The following is a 19,642-nucleotide window of genomic DNA, read 5'->3' as shown; positions in this document are numbered from 1 at the left end:
CAGACTTACATGAAGTACTTCCTGTCAGCTGTCTGTGGCCACTGTGGGGCTTGCATTTCCAGGGAGCCAAACTGAATTATCTCTTAAAATGAATGTCATCAGTGGTCCGTTAGCTTCAGATTGAGCTCAACTATTTGTCCACAAAGATTCTCATTAGCATCTCTAGTTAATTTTTTAAATAATTATAGTTTTAGAAGTACCCAGAAAAGCACTTTTGCAATAATAACTATATAGCAGAGCAGAATAATCATTATTTTCTAGGTGACCAGGCAGAGTTAAGAAGGGCCAACCACCTTTCTACCTGCTTTGCTTTGTCTCTCCAGCTACCCACCTGTGTTCCTTACATCCCAGCAGTTTCTCCCAAGCTCGGTAGACTCCACTGTGACCTCTGCAACAAAGTCCTTTGCTCTCAGGCACTTCACAGATTCCTACTGCAGTCAAGGGTCATCCTGAGGAAGAAATGAAATTATTTGAAGAAGGCAACTTTACAATGAAAATTGATCATTACAACAGGGAATCAGCTACTGTCTTTACTACTTTTGTGTCACTATGATCAAAATACCTAAGTAAACAATTTAAAGCAGGGATAATTTATTTTTGCACACAGTGTAATAGGTTTCAGTCCATCATGCGAGGGAGAGTTTCCCAGAGCAGAGTTGCTCACATCATAGTAGCTAGGAAAGAAGGTGAGAGGGGAGAAGGGGGAGGGAAAGAGAGAAAAGCAAAGAAAAAGCCTGAGCTACAGGATTGTGCCTTGTGCCACTTATTTTGAGACACCTTGTATTTCCCCATTCGTTACATCTCAAGTTGTGCTTTACTAATCTCTTGGCAAAGCAAAGCTGCTTATAAGTCCAAGTAACCACTTGTGTGGCTGTCAATGCACATGTCTGGCATGTCTCCAGGTGTGCCAAGCTCACCAAGAATTGCAGGGACCCAGCACCATACAGGAAAACCTCATCCTCCTGAAAGTGTCCTTCCAGGCTTGCCTACTCATAAAACTTCATAGCATGCCAGGGAGCCAAGGAGAAATGTGTACAGGGTGGATTTGCAGCTGAGAGTCAATAAACTGATAACTGGTATGCCACATCCCTTGGGAACACATCTTATTATGCACATCTGTACACAAATAGTCATGACGTTTTCTTTCCTTCTTTTTTTCAGATATCAGCAACAGAAAATTTATTGTCCAAAGCAGTTTGAGGAACTTCAGGCACTAGCTATGGCTTTCCCCAGTAAAAACCAGAGTTCTCTTCAAACTCACTCTACCATAGCAGAAGTGAATTCTGTCACAGCTACTTTAACCTCTTGATTAATAATCTCAAAATCGCCAAGGGTGTGATTGGCCTTCAAGTGTTATACAAGGAAAAAATAACAACCCAAGATTAAAATAGGACAAGTTCAGAGGTACCCTTCCAACAGACAGGAATGATCAGAAGGACCATTTTTCTTCCACCTACAATAACCAGAATTGAATATAATTGTCTAATAACCATTGAGGGAGCCTAGGAGGGGTTAATTGTGCTGTAGGATAGGGATATAAAGTCCTCAGGTAGTTGACCAAGCCCCCTTGGGCTAGTCAGGAAAGATTGAAGGTCTCCAGGTTGTCTGGCAACAGAGGCCATACTTCATGTAGAGTGGGGAAAGGTAGAAAGATGGTTATGCACTTTGCAAGGCATTCCACCACCTTTGAAAAATGTGATGACTGAGTGGCTGGAGTTGAAGAGCTGATCTACAAGCAGGGATGAGAAGTACCTTCATTTTTTCCATATGTGGGGAATTTAAGCTGGTGTGACCCCTCATATGTGATTTTGGTTATATTCATTTGTTTTAAAATTATCCTGGCCCTAGAAAATTAATCCTTTTTTATTCTTCTTTTATCATCAAAGCAAATAGTAGTTGGCTCTAGAAACACTGCTTTGAACATTAGCTTCCAGCAGCTGGTCATTCCAAATCTTGAAAATGAGCTTCAGGGCCAGACTCTTCAAAACTCAGCCATTCCCTAGCCATCCTATTAGGACCAGAAACACAAGGGCAAAATTTCTATCCTCACCCAAAGAGAAGAAGGGCAGCTCCTAACCCTCACACTTTCTGTCCTATTCTGTCTGCATATTATTTGCATCCAATTGTCTGACCCTGTTGGGGATTCTGAGACAAACCCAGTTCTTTTCTACTTAATCCAATTAGAGTCCATGTCTCTTGCCCATCCATAGAAACTCTGAGTTACACATAATTTTAGCATTAGGCAAAAAAACCAACTTTTTTATTTTCACAGAAGGAGATCACAGATTGTCACTGTTCACACAGTGAGACCTGGGAACACGGTGTCTGGTAGGCAGAAAGTGGACCACACCATGCTGGTAGAGATAAAGTTTATTGGAAATATCACATGCTTATATACAGCATATAGGCATAGAAAGTCAATCTTCAGTCAGAAGGGCAGAAAGTTCATCATAAACAGTTTTACAGTAATGCAGACAATGAAAGTGAAACTTTGGTCAGTGAGCAGGAAGAGTTAAGCCTCAACAAATGCGAAGCAGTGCTATGGGATCAACGGTTATAAAGAATAAGCAAAGTGCAGGTGGGCTTCTTTAGGCAGAGGGAATATGGAGGCATTGTTTATGGGGTTACTCACAGGAGCATGAAGAGAACATTCTGCATGCCTTCACCTGACGCTTAGGGCTGGGTATCTGGACTTTTGCACAGACTTGGAAGGAGTTCTCTCCTTCCCCAGGGGTTGTGCACAACAGCATATGCACCCTCACAGCACCTAAGTCCTCAGATGGAGTCGTGCAAGCCAGTGCCTCTGACAACAGATATTATGTTAAAGATTGGAGTTATTATACAGATCCTAACAGTATTTCTCAAAGCTGTTCTGTCTCCAGCACTGTTCCTTCCTTGATCTCTAGCCTTACTTAAACTGCATACATTCTTACTCTGATCTGGAACCAGAGTTCATAATGGCAGGAATTGCAAACTTCTGCATCAGCTCTGCATTCTTCCTCTTTTCAGGTCACATTCTCCTAGCGGAGTGCTGTGGCCACTACCACAGGGCAGGGCCTCCATCTCCTCAGAAGCTCTTGGGTTTCAAGTATCAGAGAGAGGGGGGAGGGCAGAGAGAGAGAGAAAGTGAGAGAGAGAGAGAGACAAGAAGAAGAAGAAGAAGAGAGTTGAATGTAAAATAATACCAAATAAAGAAGCTTGACTCTGACTGGATGGCAAAAAAACCCTAGTACTCTGTGAAGCAGAAGAACTAGATACCTTCTCAGGAACAAGAGGAACCCACACTTGTGCCTGAAGAGCCAGACTCCATTTTAGGGTCCACAGCTGCATCTCCTGTGATCCTCAAAAGCAAGAAGGATGAAAAAATTACTTGAAGTGTTCTTGATAACTCTGTGGCTTCATGTGGCCAGTAAGTTGTGACTGCTAGTATGAGAACAGGGACTGCTAGTATGAATTTCAGAGGCCACATGGCTTAGAGTTGAATCTTCTTGTTGAATTTAGAATGTACTCTGGAAACACATTAACTGACTCCCTGGTCTCTGGCTTGTGTTTCTTTCTAGGGGTGAACAGCCAACAAGAAGAGAAAACTCAGACCTTGAGTATCCAACAGGGTGAAAATGCCACCGTGAACTGCAGTTACAAATCTGACATAATCACCCTGCAGTGGTACAGACAGGATTCTGGCAGAGGACCCACCATGCTAATTTTAATAAGGTCAAATGAGAGAGAAAGAAGCAGTGGACGGCTAAGAATCACCCTGGACACCTCTGCCAGAAGCAGTTCCCTGTCCATCTTGACTTCCCAGACTGCAGACACTGCAGCTTACTTCTGTGCCACAGATGCACAGTGTTCAGTGTGCACCTGCAGCCTGACTCTAACCTCAGCAGAGCTGCTACCTAGAGGTCCCAGCACTGGGAGAGCTGTGTTATGTATATGGGGGATAGTCTATGCGATCAGGAAAGTGGAATCCTCTCCCATTGATATTTTGGAAATACCTGACACTTTGTCAAGGGCTAGAATTTGGAGTGGTAAAATGAAATGTCAGGCTCAGATCTGGCCCTCCTGCCAGCTGATCTCAAGCTCATCTTCAATGCAGTGGCTTTTTAAGTCCTCACTTGTTGTGAAGGGCAAGGATTCTTAAGTACCAACTATTCTCTGTTTATGCTCAAGCTAATTAGGAAAGTGAAGCCCTGGGTACTCGGTGAGCATGAGCAAGGACTGCTCAAGACTGGAAGATGCCCTCTGTACTATGTATAGCCTCAGGGCCAAGGCAGGTCTGCGAGATGCTGAGGTCACTCTCACCTACCTGCAGTTGTGGGGATTGAGATAGATCTCAGGACACACACAGCCATGTCTTCACTTTACAATGAAGAGTGACAGTGTGTGAGAGGCAGAGAGCTGAATCTTGGAATAATAGAGCCCAAGATCTGACTCTGATCCTGAATGTATGTTTTCCAAGCCTCATATTTTTCATTAGGAAAATGGAAAAGTATAAGAAATTCATAATTTTCTCCTCTATGTATAAATGTTATCTTCTTAATTACTAGGTCTTACTTAAAATTAACATATTGAATTGAAATCCCTTTATACTGACAGTAAAAAAATCCCTTTATACTGAAAGTTAAAAAATAAAGATAATAAAAGAATTTTAAAACAAATTCATAAAAATAAACTTCAGAAAAAAAATTAAATGCTCTGTTTTGAAAGCAGGTTCTTCAAAGTTCAAACTATCCATTTTTATCCTTTCATCTTGGTACTATATGGTGCATGTACACTGATTATAGTTTTGTTCACAATTTTGACACCACTGAAAGTATGTGTGGAGAAAGTTGGGGCCTTTGAATTTGTGTTCATGTTGGTGAGGAGTGAGCAGGAGGGTAGGGGAAGTGATGTTCAGGGCAGAGTTCTGAACAATAGCCATGCCCTGCCCCACCAGTCTTTCCTGTGTCAGAGGTGCCCAGAGCCCCAGGGAAGGTCTGGGATATTCAACTCCATGCTGACTTACTCCTTTATTTCAGCTCATTTGCTAGCATATAATTTCTATACCTGTTTTTGATTGTCATGATTTTCTGTGTTCCTAATGTATTTTGATGATTAACTCTGACAGGCAAATGGTTAGCAAGACTTTTCTCCTATTCTATAGCTTTCCTCTTCATTAAAATTTTTCTACAGAAGCTGTTTTATGTTTTCTTGTAAAATTAGTGTACAGAGGTTTACAATTACATGAGTAAGGTAATGAGTACATTGTTACCTCCTCCTTTGTATTTCCCCTACCATCCCTTCCCTCCCTACCTCCTCTACTCCCCCCCCTCAAAGTTGTAAAGTTTGCTTTCAACATACTGACTTGTACATCTCATTGTTACAATGAGTCAACCTGTATCCTTGTTTCAGCATTTTGTGATTTCCCTTCCCCTCCCCAAATTAGAAAAATGTATATACAAGATGCAGGAAAGAACATACAAATTAAACAAAAAAAATCACATAGTACATTTTAGATGCATTAAAAACAATAGCAAGAAAGAAAAAACAAGTTGTGTCCTATCTTGGTGTTCATTTCACTTAACATCATCTTATATGGTCATATGTACATAGCCTCTGACCTTTTCTGCTTATCCTAGACATATACTAGATATTGTAAATAAGGACTTTCTTTGAGCTTTTCTTAATTCACTTAATATTTCCAAGTATTTCCATTTCCCAACTAATGGGGTGATGTCATTCTTTCTGAAGGAAGCATAGAATTCCATTACCATACATACATACACACACATACACACACACACACAAACACACACACACACACACACACACACAACACATCACATTTTTCTTTATCCATTCATCTACTAAGGGGCATCTGTGTTGGTTCCATATCTTAGCTATGGTAAATAATGCTGCAATAAACACAGTTGTGCTGGTAGCTTTAGTATACCCTTGTTTGTGATTGTTTGGGTAAATGTCCTAAAGTGGGATTGTTGGGTCACAGGGGAGCTCTATGTAGAGTCTTGTGGAACCTCCATACTGCTTTCCAAAGTGGTTGAATAAGTCTACACTACCACCAACAATTCAGTAGGGTTCCTTTTTTGGTCATTTCCCCTCCAGCATCTGTTATTAGATTTCTTTTTTTATTGTGAAAATACTGTACAGAGGGGTTACAATTACATGGGCAAGATAATAAGTACATTTCTTTTTTTCTCTCGTTTTTTTTCTTTTTCTTTTATTTTTTGTGAACATACTGTACAGAGGAGTTACAATTACATGGGCAGGATAATGCATACATTTCTTATCAAACATTGCAGCCTCCTCCTTTGTTTACCCTTCACATCCCTTCCCAGCCCCTCCAACCCCCCACCCAATCATTTCTTATCAAGCATTGTAGCCTCCTCCTTTGTTTCTCCTTCCCATACCTTCCCATCCTCCCCATCCCCACCAAAGTTGTAAAGTTTCTTTTCGACATAACGACTTGTACATCTCATTGTTGCAATGGGTCCACCTGTATCCCTAGTTAAACGATTTGATTTTTCCCTTCCCCTCTACAAATTATACTGACATCAAATACAGTGAAAGCAGGAGTTATATGTGGGGGAGGGACATACAAAGCAACAAAGAAATAATCTTATAAATGTATTAGAAACAATCACATGAAAGAAAAAACATTTGAATACATATCTTAGGGCTCATTTCCCTAACATGAACTTACCTGACCTTTCCTGCTTCACTCAGACATATACTAGTTATTGCAAATAACGAAAACCACGGGACCTGTGTTTCTTTGGGCTTGGCTTACTTCACTTAATATAATTTTTTCCAAGTCTTTCCATTTCCTAACAAATGGGGCAATGTCATTCTTTCTGATAGAGGCATAGAATTCCATTGAGTATATAAACTACAATTTCTTGATCCATTCATCTACTGAGGGACATCTGGGTTGGTTACATATTTTAGCTATGGTAAATAATGCTCCAATAAACATAGTCGTGCTGGTAGCTTTAGTGTGGTCTTGTTTGTGAACATTTGGGTAAATGCCCAAAAGTGGGATTGCTGGGTCATAGGGGAGCTCTATGTGGAGTCTTTTGAGGAACCTCCATACTGCTTTCCAAAGTGGTTGAACAAGTTTACACTCCCACCAACAATGCAGTAAGTTTCCCTTCTGTCCACATCCCCTCCAGCATCTGTTGTTAGTAGAGTTCTTGGGTATAGCCATTCTAACTGGGGTGAGGTGGTATCTCAATGTTGTTTTGATTGGCATTACTTTTATGGCTAGGGAGGTTGAGCATTTCTTCATGTGTATATTGGCCATTCTTATTTTCTCTTCAGAGAAGTTTCTCTACGTTTTTAGCCTCTTTATTTATCAGGCATTTGTTTCTTTGAGGATTTGTTGATGGGGATTTAGTTTTTTGAGTTCTAAGTATATTTTAGATGTGAGACCCTTGTCCATTGTATGGTTACTAAAGATCTTCTCCCAATTCGTGGGTTTTCTATTGATCTTGCTTGCTATGTCCTTTGCCATGCAGAAGCTCTGCAATTTCATGCAATCCCATTTGTCCAAACTTTCTTTCATATGTTGTGTTTGTGGGTCTCTATTAAGAAAATTACTGAAGAGGCTGTCTTTCTTCCATTCTATTTGTTTACCTCCCTTATTGAAGATTAGGTGGCTATAGGTCTGTGGGTTCATTTCTGGGTCTTCAGTTCTATTCCATTGGTCCTCAGGTCTGTTCATGTGCCAGTACCATGCTGTTTTGATTATTTTGGCTTTGTAGTAGAGTTTGAAATTTTGTATTGATATTCCTCCAGCACTGTTCTTTCTGCTAAGGATTGTTTTTGCTATTCAGGGTCTTTTATTGTTCCATATGAATTTTGGGGCGGCTTCTATTTCCTTGAAGAATGGGGTTAGGATATTGATAGATATTGCATTGAATTTGTAGATAGCCTTTGGCAGTATTGCCATTTTCACAGTGTTAATCCTCCCAATACAGGAACATGGGAGGCTTTTCCACTTAATTTCCTTTTTCAGGTTTTTAAAGTTTTCATCATAGAGGTCCTTCACTACTTTAGTTAACTCCTAGATCATTTATTTTTTGTGGAGCTATTACAAAAGGTGTTGCTTTCCTGATTTCAGCCACACTCTTTTCATTGTTGGCATACAGAAAAGCCATTAATTTTTGAGCATTAATTTTATACCTTGCTACTTTCCCAAAGTTTTGAATCAGCTTTAGTAACTTGGGAGTTGAGCCCATGGGATTCTTTAAATACAAGATCATATCGTCTGCAAAGAGGGAGAGTTTTACTTCATTTTTCCCTATTTGGATTCCCTTTATGTTTGCATTTTGTCTTACTGCTGTAGCTAGGCATTCTAATACTCAATTGAAGAGAAGCAGGGAGAATGGACTTCCTTGTCTCATTCCTGAATTCAGAGGAAATGGCTTTAGTTTTTCACCATTAAGTATAATGCTGGCTGTAGGTTTGTCATACACAGCCTTTATTATATTGAAGAATGTTCTATGGCTCCCTAGTTTTTCCAGAGCCTTCATCATAAAAGAGTATTGGATCTTGTCAATGCCTTTTCTGCATCTATTGAGATAAGCATGTAGTTTCTATCCTTGCTCTTGCTGATGTGATTAATTATATTAATTCATATGCATATATTGAACCAGCTGTGCATCTCTAAAATGAATCCTATTTGATCGTGGTGTATAATTTTTTTGATGAGTTGTTGAAGTCGATTGGCCAAAATTTTGTTGAGAAGTTTTGCATCAATGTTCATCTATAGTTCTCTTTCTTTGATGAATCCCTGCCTGGTTTGGGGATGAGGGTTATAATGGCTTCTTAGAAAGAGTTTGGTAGTGAACTTTCACTTTCAATTTCATTGAAGATTTGGAAGAGTATTGGTGTGAGTTCTGCTTTGAAGGCCTTGTAGAATTCAGCTGTAAATCCATCTGGCCCTGGGCTTTTCTTGGGTGAGAGGTCTCTTATTGATGTTGCTATTTTTATGCTTGACATGGATATGTTAAATTGGTTTAAATCATCTTGGTTTAGTTTTGGCATGTCGATATTTGCTAGAAAATCATCCATTTCTTTCAGATTCTCAAACTTATTAGGATAAAGCTTTGAGAAGTATTCCCTTATAATGTTCTGCATCTTATTCCCCCCACCCCCACCCTGTGGTGATAGTTCCGTTCTCATCTCTGTTTGTTTATTTGTGTGTGTTCTCTCTTTTTTATATAAGATTTGGTAAGGGTCTGTCAATTTTGTTAATTTTTTTAAAAAAACAACTCTGTTTTGTTGATTCTTTCTATGGTTTTGTTTGGATTCTAATTCATTTCATTTTGATTTTAATTATTTGTTTCCATCTGTCGGATTGGGGTTTAGCTTGCTGCTCTTTTTCAAGGAGCTTCAGGTGTCCCATTAAATTACTGGTTTCAGATCTCTCCAACTTGTTGATATAGGACCAACTCAGAGCTATAAACTTGTCTCTGAGTACTGCTTTGCTGTGTCCCAGAGAAGCTGGTAATTTGTGTGTTCATTTTTGTTAAATATCATGAACATTTGAATGTCCTTCCTAATCTCTTTCATGACCCACTGGCGGTTCAACAGTGTGTTGTTTAGCCTCCATGTACTACAGGTATTTCTTTGGTGGCTTTTGGTGTTGAATTCTAATTTTATTCCCTGTGGCTAGTGAGAATGCAAGGCATAATTTTAATGTTTCTGAAATTGTGCAAAATTGCTTTGTGACCTAAAATGTGGTCTATTTTGGAGAATGTTCCATGTGCTGCTGAGAAGAATGTGTATTCTGATACTTTTGGATGCAATATTCGGTAGATATCATTAAGTCTAGTTTATCTATGCAGTTGTTTAGACCTGCAGTTTCTCTGTTGAGTTTTTGCCAGCTTGATCTATCCAGTGGGGATGGTGGTGTGTTAAAGTCCCCAACAATTAATATCTTTGGATCTATGTGAGATTCGAGGGAAAATAGTGTCTCTTGGATAAATTTGGGTGCTCTATTGTTTGGTGAATAGATATTTAGAATTGTAATATCCTCCTGTAGGAGAGATACCCTAATTAGTATGTAATGATCTTCTTTATCTCTTCTCGCTAGTTTTAATTTGAAGTCTATTTTATCTGATATTAGGATTGCAACTCCCACCTGTTTATGAGGGCCATTTGCTTGGTAGATTTTATTCCACCCTTTTACTTTCAGAATGTTTGTTTTTATGGGCAAGGTGTGTCTCTTGAAGGCAGCAGAGAGAAGGATCCTGCTTGTGATCCAACTAGACAGTCTATGTCACTTAGTTAAGTCCACTAATATTGAGAGTTAGGACTGAGAGGTATTTTTTAGTTTCTGCCATGTTATTTGCCTTCTTGGGGACTGTGCCAATAGGGTTCCTCCTCTAATTCTTGTATTCTCTACAGAAGCTTTTAACCTAAATGCAATTCTATTTTCAATTCTTATATAAAACACATTTCTCATCATCTAGATGACTAAATTAGAGCAGAACATTTCCCCTTGATTTCAATGTTTTCAGCAAATTAATGACAAATGAAATAATATCCTTTTAAAAATCAAGTTTTTGTGGTTGCTTAAAAGGATACATTTTCTTAGAACTGGACTATTATTTTGGCTATCTCCCACAAACAGAAGGAATTCTAAACACTGCACTACCACTGAAAGACCAAAAACTATTCACAATCACTGTCAGTATATAGCAACATATAATTCACTATATATGAGGGTAATAAATATACAATGAGTGCTTCACAAGGAAGTATCTTTATTGCCTTATTAGATACAAAATTGTACACTATATAAGTCTGCTTTCAATGAATTAAAAAAGTACAAAAATGCATAATCACTTATCACAATATGGAGAAACTCCAGTCATTCAACATCCATAGCCCTCTCCTAGTAAATATTCTCTGAATATCTAATTTCACAAAATATCCCTTATTTATTTAGTTTTTGCCTTTTTACTTAGTAAATTTTGGGAAGCCTACAAGTATAAAAAGCTCATGCATTTTCTTATTTTTGTCTGTGTTAAAAACATACTGATACCTGTATAAGACACTTATGTAACCTATTACACAGACCTTGAGCCTATGCCAGAAGCCACAGTCACCCTTAGGCCTATGCAATAATTTCACATAGACTGTACTTGACAACATAATTTCAACCATAAGTCACATCCACTAATTAGTTTATTCTCTCATTTATCAAGGTTGTGTGTGTGTGTGTGTGTGTGTGTGTGTGTGTGTGTGTGTGTGTTAGTACTGGACCTTGAACTCAGGGATTGAGCATTGTTCCTTACCAGTTGAGCCATAGCTACACTTTCAGCTTTTTGGAGGTTACTTGGAAATAAGAGTGTCATGGACTAAACTGTATCACCTGACCTTGAATCACAATCCTTAGATCTCAGCCTCCTGAGTAACTAGTAGTATAGGCATGAACTATTGGCACCTGGCTTTTCAGATATTTTAGCAATGATTATGAGATAAGGACCTGAATACTTGGGAAATGAACTAGGATATTAATTTCTCAGTCTCAGGAGCAGCAAGCATAGCTTGAAAATCAGGGCACACATAATTTTAATATGGCATGGAAAGAACGTGGACAGATGCACAAACATATGTGCTGGGATAAGATGCAGCACTCAGATAAGAGACCAGTGAGTGCTCTTATCAGGAGTTGAGTAGAGTGACTACAAGTTAAGGGGCAAGGGAGAGAATGGAGACTCTGTAAGCAGAGGGGTGGTGCACTGGTTCCAGAGCACCCACTCATATATACCAGGAAAAGATTTTGACAAGTGTTTAGTATTTCCTTTGGACCCCCAGATAGCCCTCTTCTTGCTGTGTATACAACTCAAGCTCCAGGGTAAAGTCAACATGAAAAGATGCAGAGCAGGCTGCAAACAGAAGAGGGCATGTTCCCTCCAAGTTGCTGTCTGAACAGCAAAACAAATTCACCTTAGTGATTGAGCACAGCTTTTGCTGTTTTCAGCCAGTGGCAGCATGACTTTGTCTCAATACATGAGCAGAATGCGTAAAAGACTCCAGTAACAAATCCAGCAACTGAAAGAACCATCCCAGCTTCTCTGTATCCTAAGCACAACCTTGTGAATCTGAACCAGCCACTCTGCTTCCTGGTCAGAGATGGCAATCTTGTTGGTTTCCATTACTGAAAATGTTAGAGATGTTTTGTCCTTGTGTATGTGTAGAACTGCAGACTACTCTGACACTGCCAGTATGGCAAAGCCTTTACTGTTTCCAGGAGGGTCTCGTGAGTACTGTACTTGGAGACACAGACCAAAGGCAGGTTATCTTCCCTAGGCAGGCTGCACTAGTTCTAATTGCAGTCATTGAACAAGCTGTCTTTTCTTTACAGATAATTCTGCTGTCAAATAAAAGAGCCTGAGTGGCTTCTGAGGAGTTCATCAAACCAGGACTGGCAGCAGAATGTCCCAGGCCAGTCACGCTAAGAGAGACAGCACCTTCCACCTGAAGAACCAACTTCAGATTCAGCTGTGAACTACTGTTCTCACTGTTCTTAATGAGAAGGGGCTGAGCCTGGATCCAAAGGGGTGTGTTTGGGCCTGGGAGGAGCTGCTTCCTCTCTCCAGGATTCTGAGCTGGAGGCCTCCTCCAGTTGTAAGATTTGGAAAGGCCCTGAAGTTTCTGGATTGCTATCAGGAGAGGTGTTAGGGAAGAGAGGAGCCTGCTCTACTTCCCAGGCTTTGCTCTGTTTACAGCCCAGGTGTCTCTTTTCTTCTCAGTGACAATAACTTCCATATGACACACAGTTTGGTTGAGCCCAAACTATTAATGTGCACAGGGAAAACATTCATGGTCTAGGGTGTAACCTTAAATCTAGTTTGTGTCTTATACAGTCGGTCCCAGTACTGTTGAATGCTGCAGATTTTAAGAAAGAAAGCATTTATTTGTTCTTCCTTTGAGTTCTCTTCCCTAGAAATGCCACTGCTATAGAAATGCCACTGCCTGACTAAAATCTCTGAGGACAATAGGGAGGAGACATGTCCCAGGCTACTGCAGGGGCAGAGCAGCCCAGTCAGTGCCATCTGCAACCGCAGTGTATCTTGCTGACTCTCACTCCCACCTGCTCTCAGCCTGTCAGATCATTACTGTAATGCTAAAGAATAACTCAACTCACTGGGGACCGGAGGATCCCAGCTGTGAGAGGCCTAAGTTCTGAACATATTACAGCTGTGGAATCTGACATATTCTTCTTATTATAGTTAAGCCCATGACACTCCTGCAGTATGTCAAATCCAGCAAAGAAATAACTCAGATGTGAGAGGAAATGGTCCTTAGACTCCAGTTTACTGGCCCCATTTGGTTAAAATCCTGCTGTGTTTCTTGACTGAGGAAGGTCAGCTTTCCCTGGTGTCCCGGGGTGCAGCTCACCTGGAAGTCTCCCCATCTTTTGGAGGTCTGGGAGTCTCCATGCTTTCTTCACTGTGTGTAATTCTGGGCTTTGCATATGCTAAGGCAGGTTTTGAAACTGTGAAGCTACTTTAATGTTCGAAGTTTTACTTAGAAAAAAAAAGAAAAGTCTCTGAGCCTGGGATTTCATGGGACTCTGAAATAAAAGCTTGGTGTACTTCATGGTAACAGTGTCTGGGACTAGCCCCAGTTTTTACTGATAGTGGTTCCCTACACTGTAGTTCCCCTAGCCACTGCAAGTCACTTTAACATCTCTAAGAGTATCTTAATCACTTTAAAGTTAAACTAATGGTTTTATAAAGATACAAGTAATGTATAATTAAAATTCTTTTTTTTTTTTGGTCAGTCATGGGGCTTGAACTCTGGGCCTGGTGCTGTCCCTCAGCTCTTCAACTCAAGGTTAGTTCTCTACCACTTGAGCCACAGCACTACTTCTGGGTTTTTTGGTGGTTTGTTGGAGATAAGAGTCTCACGGACTTTGCTTCCCAGGCTGGCTTTGAACCATGATCCTCATATCTCAGCATCCCAGTTGCTAGGATTACAGGCATGAGCCACCAGCATCCAGCTAATTTTTATTTTAAAAGATACTTTTAAAAGTAATTTTTAATCCTAGCTACTCAGGAGGCTGAGATTTGAGAATTGCAGTTTAAAGCCAAGTCCATGGGATCATTATCTACAATAAACTTTCAAAAAAAATTTAAAAAGCCAGAAGTGGAGCTATGGCTCAGGTAGTAGAGTACTAACCTTGAGCCAAAATAGCTCAGGGACAGTGCCCAAGGCCATGAGTTCAAGTAAGCCCTAGAACCAGCACAAAATAAAAATACTTGGGGAAATGTCCAGCTATCATTCTTTCCTACTTCCAGAACACCAGGACCATATAACTAGTTTGTATGATACTGTAATGGTGTATGCTCCTCTTAGAGCTATGTCTACACCTATAAAGCAACAGCACCAAGAGTGAATCTTACTGTGACCTATGGGCCCCAGGTCACAATTTCATGTCCATGTGGGTCCACCAGTTATCACAAATACATCTCTGGCACAAGATGTTGATAATGAGGGAGGCTGTTCAAGTAGGGGCAGGGAGTTGGAGGAAAAACTGTATCTTCTGATTAATTGCTTACTTTTGAAGTGAACCTAAAATTGCTCTAAAATAAAAATTCAATAGAAAAAATAGTGACATATTTGTTTATTATCTGAAAATACTGATGTACGAGGTACAATAACTCAAAAATTTGATGAACTTTGGCTTTGTAATATATATAGAGAGAGATATAGATATAGATATATGATCTCTTGCAAACATACACATATGGGATGAAACAAGTTATTTTTAATTGAAGACTACAAACATTTACTGATTGTAGTACTAGAGACAAATGCCAACAGAGCTTGAATTCTACTGGTCTTGTTTTTTTTTTTCCTAGCTTGGCCTACATAATGGTATTTTCATAAGGCTTCTATTTTCTTCGATAGTGCTCTGATTGCAAGTTCTCTCATTTGGTCTTCTCATTCTCCTAACATTCACTGTAGTTAGTGGGCATGGTTTGAAGGAGCAGGAGGGCTTCCAAGAAAACATGGGTTGAGTTATAACTGAGGTACCTGGATCTAAGAACTATGTAAAAGTTTCTGAACTTCCAACATACACATATCATGCTCAAGCACATACATGGTGTTTTCTTCTGTGCTGTTACCAAATATGGCACACAAATGACAGATTTTGGAGTTCAGGAGGCATGATCATTAACAATATTTCTCATATAACCTTTGCTGAACCCTATGAATGCTGAGGTAGTAACAAAGATTGAAAATAATTCTCTCCATAAGATTCTGTGGTGATCATTCAATTTGGTATTATCTAGAGAATATGAGGCAGACTTAGTATCAAAAGGTCCCTGAGAGCCTGGTGCTATGGTTTATACCAGTAGAGATCAGGGGATTGTGGTGTGAAGCCAGCATGGACAAAACACTAATGAGTACCAACCTCAGTAAACAAATCTAGGTGTGGCAGTACAGTCTCATAGATTATGTGGGAAGCATAGAAGGACAATCATAATGTGAGGCTAGACTAGGCAAACAAAACATGAGACCCCCCTCTAAAAAATAACTAAAAGCAAAAAGAACTGGAGATAGAATTCAATTTCTAGCAGGTACAAATCACTGAATTCAAATCCCAGTACCATCAGTCCAAAAGAGTTGCATAATACAACTTCATCTCTTCATACAGTTGTTAATAAATAGTAAGTCCTTCATTGTCCATGTGCCAAGAATGAACTAAGCATGATTTATTCTTCCAGGACAGGAAGTTATGAGACACAACAGGTACTCAGGACACCATCTGCCCCTGTGTGGGAAGCCTGTGATGGGACACAGACACAGACAAACCTGCCCCATATCTGCTAGCTATGTTTCCTGTTGGGTGATGTATCATAGAGCACATTATCTTTGTTGATCCTGTGAGCACAGGGCACAGATTAACATCTGGATTTGAGGCATAACATCATCTCAATCAGGGGAAGAGTTGCCACTATGCTGATCTCTAGCCTGCTGGGAGCAGCTGTCACTTCTATCTGTCTTGTTATGGATGTCCACAAACACTGGGCTAAACCTCTTCTCAGATATGAGAGTGATGGTCTTGGAGCTTTGTTGTCTGAGGCTCAACAGGAGGGATTCTGAGTCCTAAGCTCCTTCATCTCTCTAACACCTTGATTATAAAGAAAAGGTCAGTCTGACTCTGTCTTCTTGCTTTCAGGAACCATATGGCCCAGAAGGTAACCCAAGCTCAGCCTGCAATTTTGGTGGTGGAGAAAGAAGCTGTGACCCTAGACTGGTTGTAGGAGACTCAGGATAGTTCTTATTTCATCATCTGGTACAAACAGCCCCATAGCAGGGAACTGGTTTTGCTTATTCGCCAGAACTCTAACGATAAGTAAAATGCAACAGAGGGTCATTATTTCCTGAACTTCCAGAAGCCATCCAGATTCATCAACCTCACCATCATAGCCACACAGCTGGAGGACTCAGCTGTGTATTTCTGCTCACTCAGAGAGGCCAGAGTGAGAGAGGAGCCTTCAGGTGCCTTCATAAACTTCAGTCAGAGCAAGAGACACAAGTGGGCAAGGGGCACAAGTGGGACTTACAGGAAAACTGTAGGACAATTCACATACAATGTCTAGACTCACCACCTATTAGACATGTGTGTCTCCTCTGTCCTTCATAATACATTGAGATAAAATATAAAGCCCATGAAAAATCATTTGTAAAATACTCTTGAACAAAACCTCTTATTTATACTTGTATCATTTTATTAAGATTACATGGGTAATTCTATTTATGAATTGTGGTATTTTCAGGAACATCCATATATTTATGCACTTATTACACAGATGTTTTTGTCTACTTTTCATACAAAGACATTTCACTGATTTGCTTAGAAAATGTAGAGTTATTATTCAATTATGTAGAATAAATTATTTTAATTAAGATTGCTTTCTGACTTGGAAAAAATTATATTAAGTGAAGTAAGCCAAGCCCAAAGAAACATAGGTCCCATGGTTTCCCTTATTTGCAATATCTAGTATATGTATGAGACAAGCAGAAAAGTTCAGATAAGGTGATGTTAGGAAAATGAACCCTAAGATATGTATTCAAATGTTTTTTTTTCTTTCATGCATTTGTTTCTAACGCATTTATAAGATTATTTCTTTGTTGCTTTGTATGTCTCTCCCCCACATTATAACCCCTGCTTTCACTGTATTTGATGTCGGTATAATTTGTGGAGGGGAAGGGGAAAAACAAGTCGTTTAAATAAGGATACAGGTGGACCCGTTGCAACAATGAGAAGTACAAGTTGTCATGTCGAAAACGAACTTTACAACTTTGGTTGGGGGGAGGCTTAGATGGGGGGATGAGGGGAGGCTGGGAAGGGGAGGAGGCTACAATGCTTGATAAGAAATGTACTCATTATCTTGCCCATGTAATTGTAACCCCTCTGTACAGTATTTTCACAATAAAAAATAAATAAAAATTTAAAAAAAGATCGCTTTCCATAATCAAACAATATACAAACAGAAGCCATATGAAGTGTTCCTCAACTTACCTGTTTTGTTACGAACTTGTGATTTTTAAGAGCTGTCTAGACAAGTCTCTCTGATTTGAATACTGCCTCTGAGGAAAGGTTTATAGAGTGTCCAGCTGGATTTTTCTCTTTTTCACTTTAAACTTCTGGTTCTGTCTCCTTTCAAAGTGAAAAGGGTTGAGGACCACAGTGAAACCAAGTCCAGACATTCTCCAAGGTCTACTTCTTGTTATACTCTGTATTCATTCCTTGGCTGTTACAACAGATGCTCAGAAATGCAGATTTTGTTTTTTTTTTTTTTTTTGTCGGTCGTGAGGTTTGAACTCTGGGCTTGGGCACTGTCTCTGTGCCCTTCAGCTCAAGGTGATCGCTCTACTGCTTGAGCCACAGCACCACTTCCAGAAATGCAGATTTTTTATGTTCTTTTGCCCCACAAATTTGTTACAACCTCTTGAGTTATTTATCGCCATTCAAAATTAAGAATTGTACTAAAAAAAAACAAACCAAAGTTCTAGCTTACTTACAAAAAGGAACACTGGACACTTCAAAGCGAGGTCAAACCTGTATTTGAACATGTAATGGCATCTCTGCGTACTCGTGTTTTTCAAAGATAAAGTTACTGTTGTTCACAATATGAATTAATTTATGTGTGACATGTTAAATTTTAGTTGTGAGATACAAAGCATCTCACTGGAAAAACAAATCAAAATTAACATAGACCTGTGCCTCCCCATGATTTCATATGCCTTGATGCATACCCCACTTTGGGAAACTTAAGTGTAGTTTGTTTATTAATTCCAAGACACTATGACTTTATTCTTGCTTTTACAGGTGTCATGCTGGTGGGCTATGATGCATCGGTATGGAATGTCAGCAAATAGAACACTAAGCAAGTTTTAAATAGCTGGTGTGATCTTAAATAAGCTGCTTACTTTTCTCATCTTTTGTTTTCTTTTCTGTAAAGTGCTGAGATTTTTATTGGACAGTTCGTAGTCACTAGCATCATAGGAGCACTTAATCCCTTTTGTAGTTCTTAATGCTCATTACCTAAGCATTTTTATCTGAGAAATTAGTGGCTACAGAAATTTATTCCAGTTCTTTTTCCATAATATTTTCAATCTAGTGTTGCTAAATTTCCATATTTTTAGAGAAATAACTTGCTATCCAAGCCAGAATATTAGGATAATTTTTATATGATACTCCTTCTCTCAAGTCAGTAATTCTTTTGATATAAGGAGATGTTGACTTTAAACGTTACTAACTTTAAATGTTTATTTATTTCTTTGAAACTAGTTATGGTGATTACAAAATTCAAATGAAGTCTACATGTTTCAAAAAATCATGAGGGAAAAAAACACTTTTCTACATTAAATAAGGTAAATGACATGAAAGTAGTTAAAACTAGCAGAAATATAACCAGGCCACTTGATAGCTGATTGAGAAGATATGTCAGACATAAAACAAATCACATGTACACAAGGTCACACTAACAAGGTGGGAAAGAGTTGATATTGCTAGATATTAAGTTGATATTGCTAGACCAACTGAAAAGACACTTGAAAAATTGACTTCTTACATTAAGTAAAAATGGCATACTTAAAGACAAAATGCTAAGCACAGTACAAGATTTTTTAGTAAACTTGAAGTTTATCAGACTTTGGGAGCAGATCCTAAAGTTCAGATGAACACATTTGAACAAAGATACAGGAAGAGGACATGACAATAAACAGTTTTACATAAAAATGCCATTAAAAATGAAAAATCGACTGCCAAAAAGTTGCAGAAATTGACAGAAGTAGAACTTTAATATGTAAGGATTTTGATATGGCAATTAAATTAACTTTCTGAAGAAAATTCAACTATTAACATAAGTGCTCGTATAAATTGTGTGCTTGCTATATTCTGGTCATTATTCTGTATTATATCAACTTATTTTTTTTCTTTTTTTATTGTGAGAATACTGTACAGAGGAGTTACAATTACATGGGCAAGATAACAAGTACATTTCTTTTTTTTTAATTTTATTTTATTTGTGAACATACTGTACAGAGGGGTTACAATTGCATGGGCAGGATAATGCGTACATTTCTTACCAAGCATTGTAGCCTCCTC

The 19,642-nt window shown here is 39.0% G+C and overlaps 2 gene segments (V, D, J or C); both read left to right on the top strand.

The window, feature by feature from the left end:
- The window catches only part of LOC105992511, an 854,274-nt gene that overhangs the window by 199,762 nt on the left and 634,870 nt on the right, over nt 1–19,642 (top strand).
- LOC105992512 lies at nt 3,181–4,448 on the top strand. The segment is given in 2 exon segments: nt 3,181–3,409; nt 3,561–4,448. Coding segments are annotated over 2 exon segments (633 nt in total).

Source organism: Dipodomys ordii, unplaced genomic scaffold, assembly GCF_000151885.1.
Source record: "Dipodomys ordii isolate 6190 unplaced genomic scaffold, Dord_2.0 Scaffold84, whole genome shotgun sequence".
In the NCBI taxonomy this organism is placed as follows: Eukaryota; Metazoa; Chordata; class Mammalia; order Rodentia; family Heteromyidae; genus Dipodomys; species Dipodomys ordii.
This window is presented reverse-complemented; position numbering and strand designations above follow the sequence as displayed.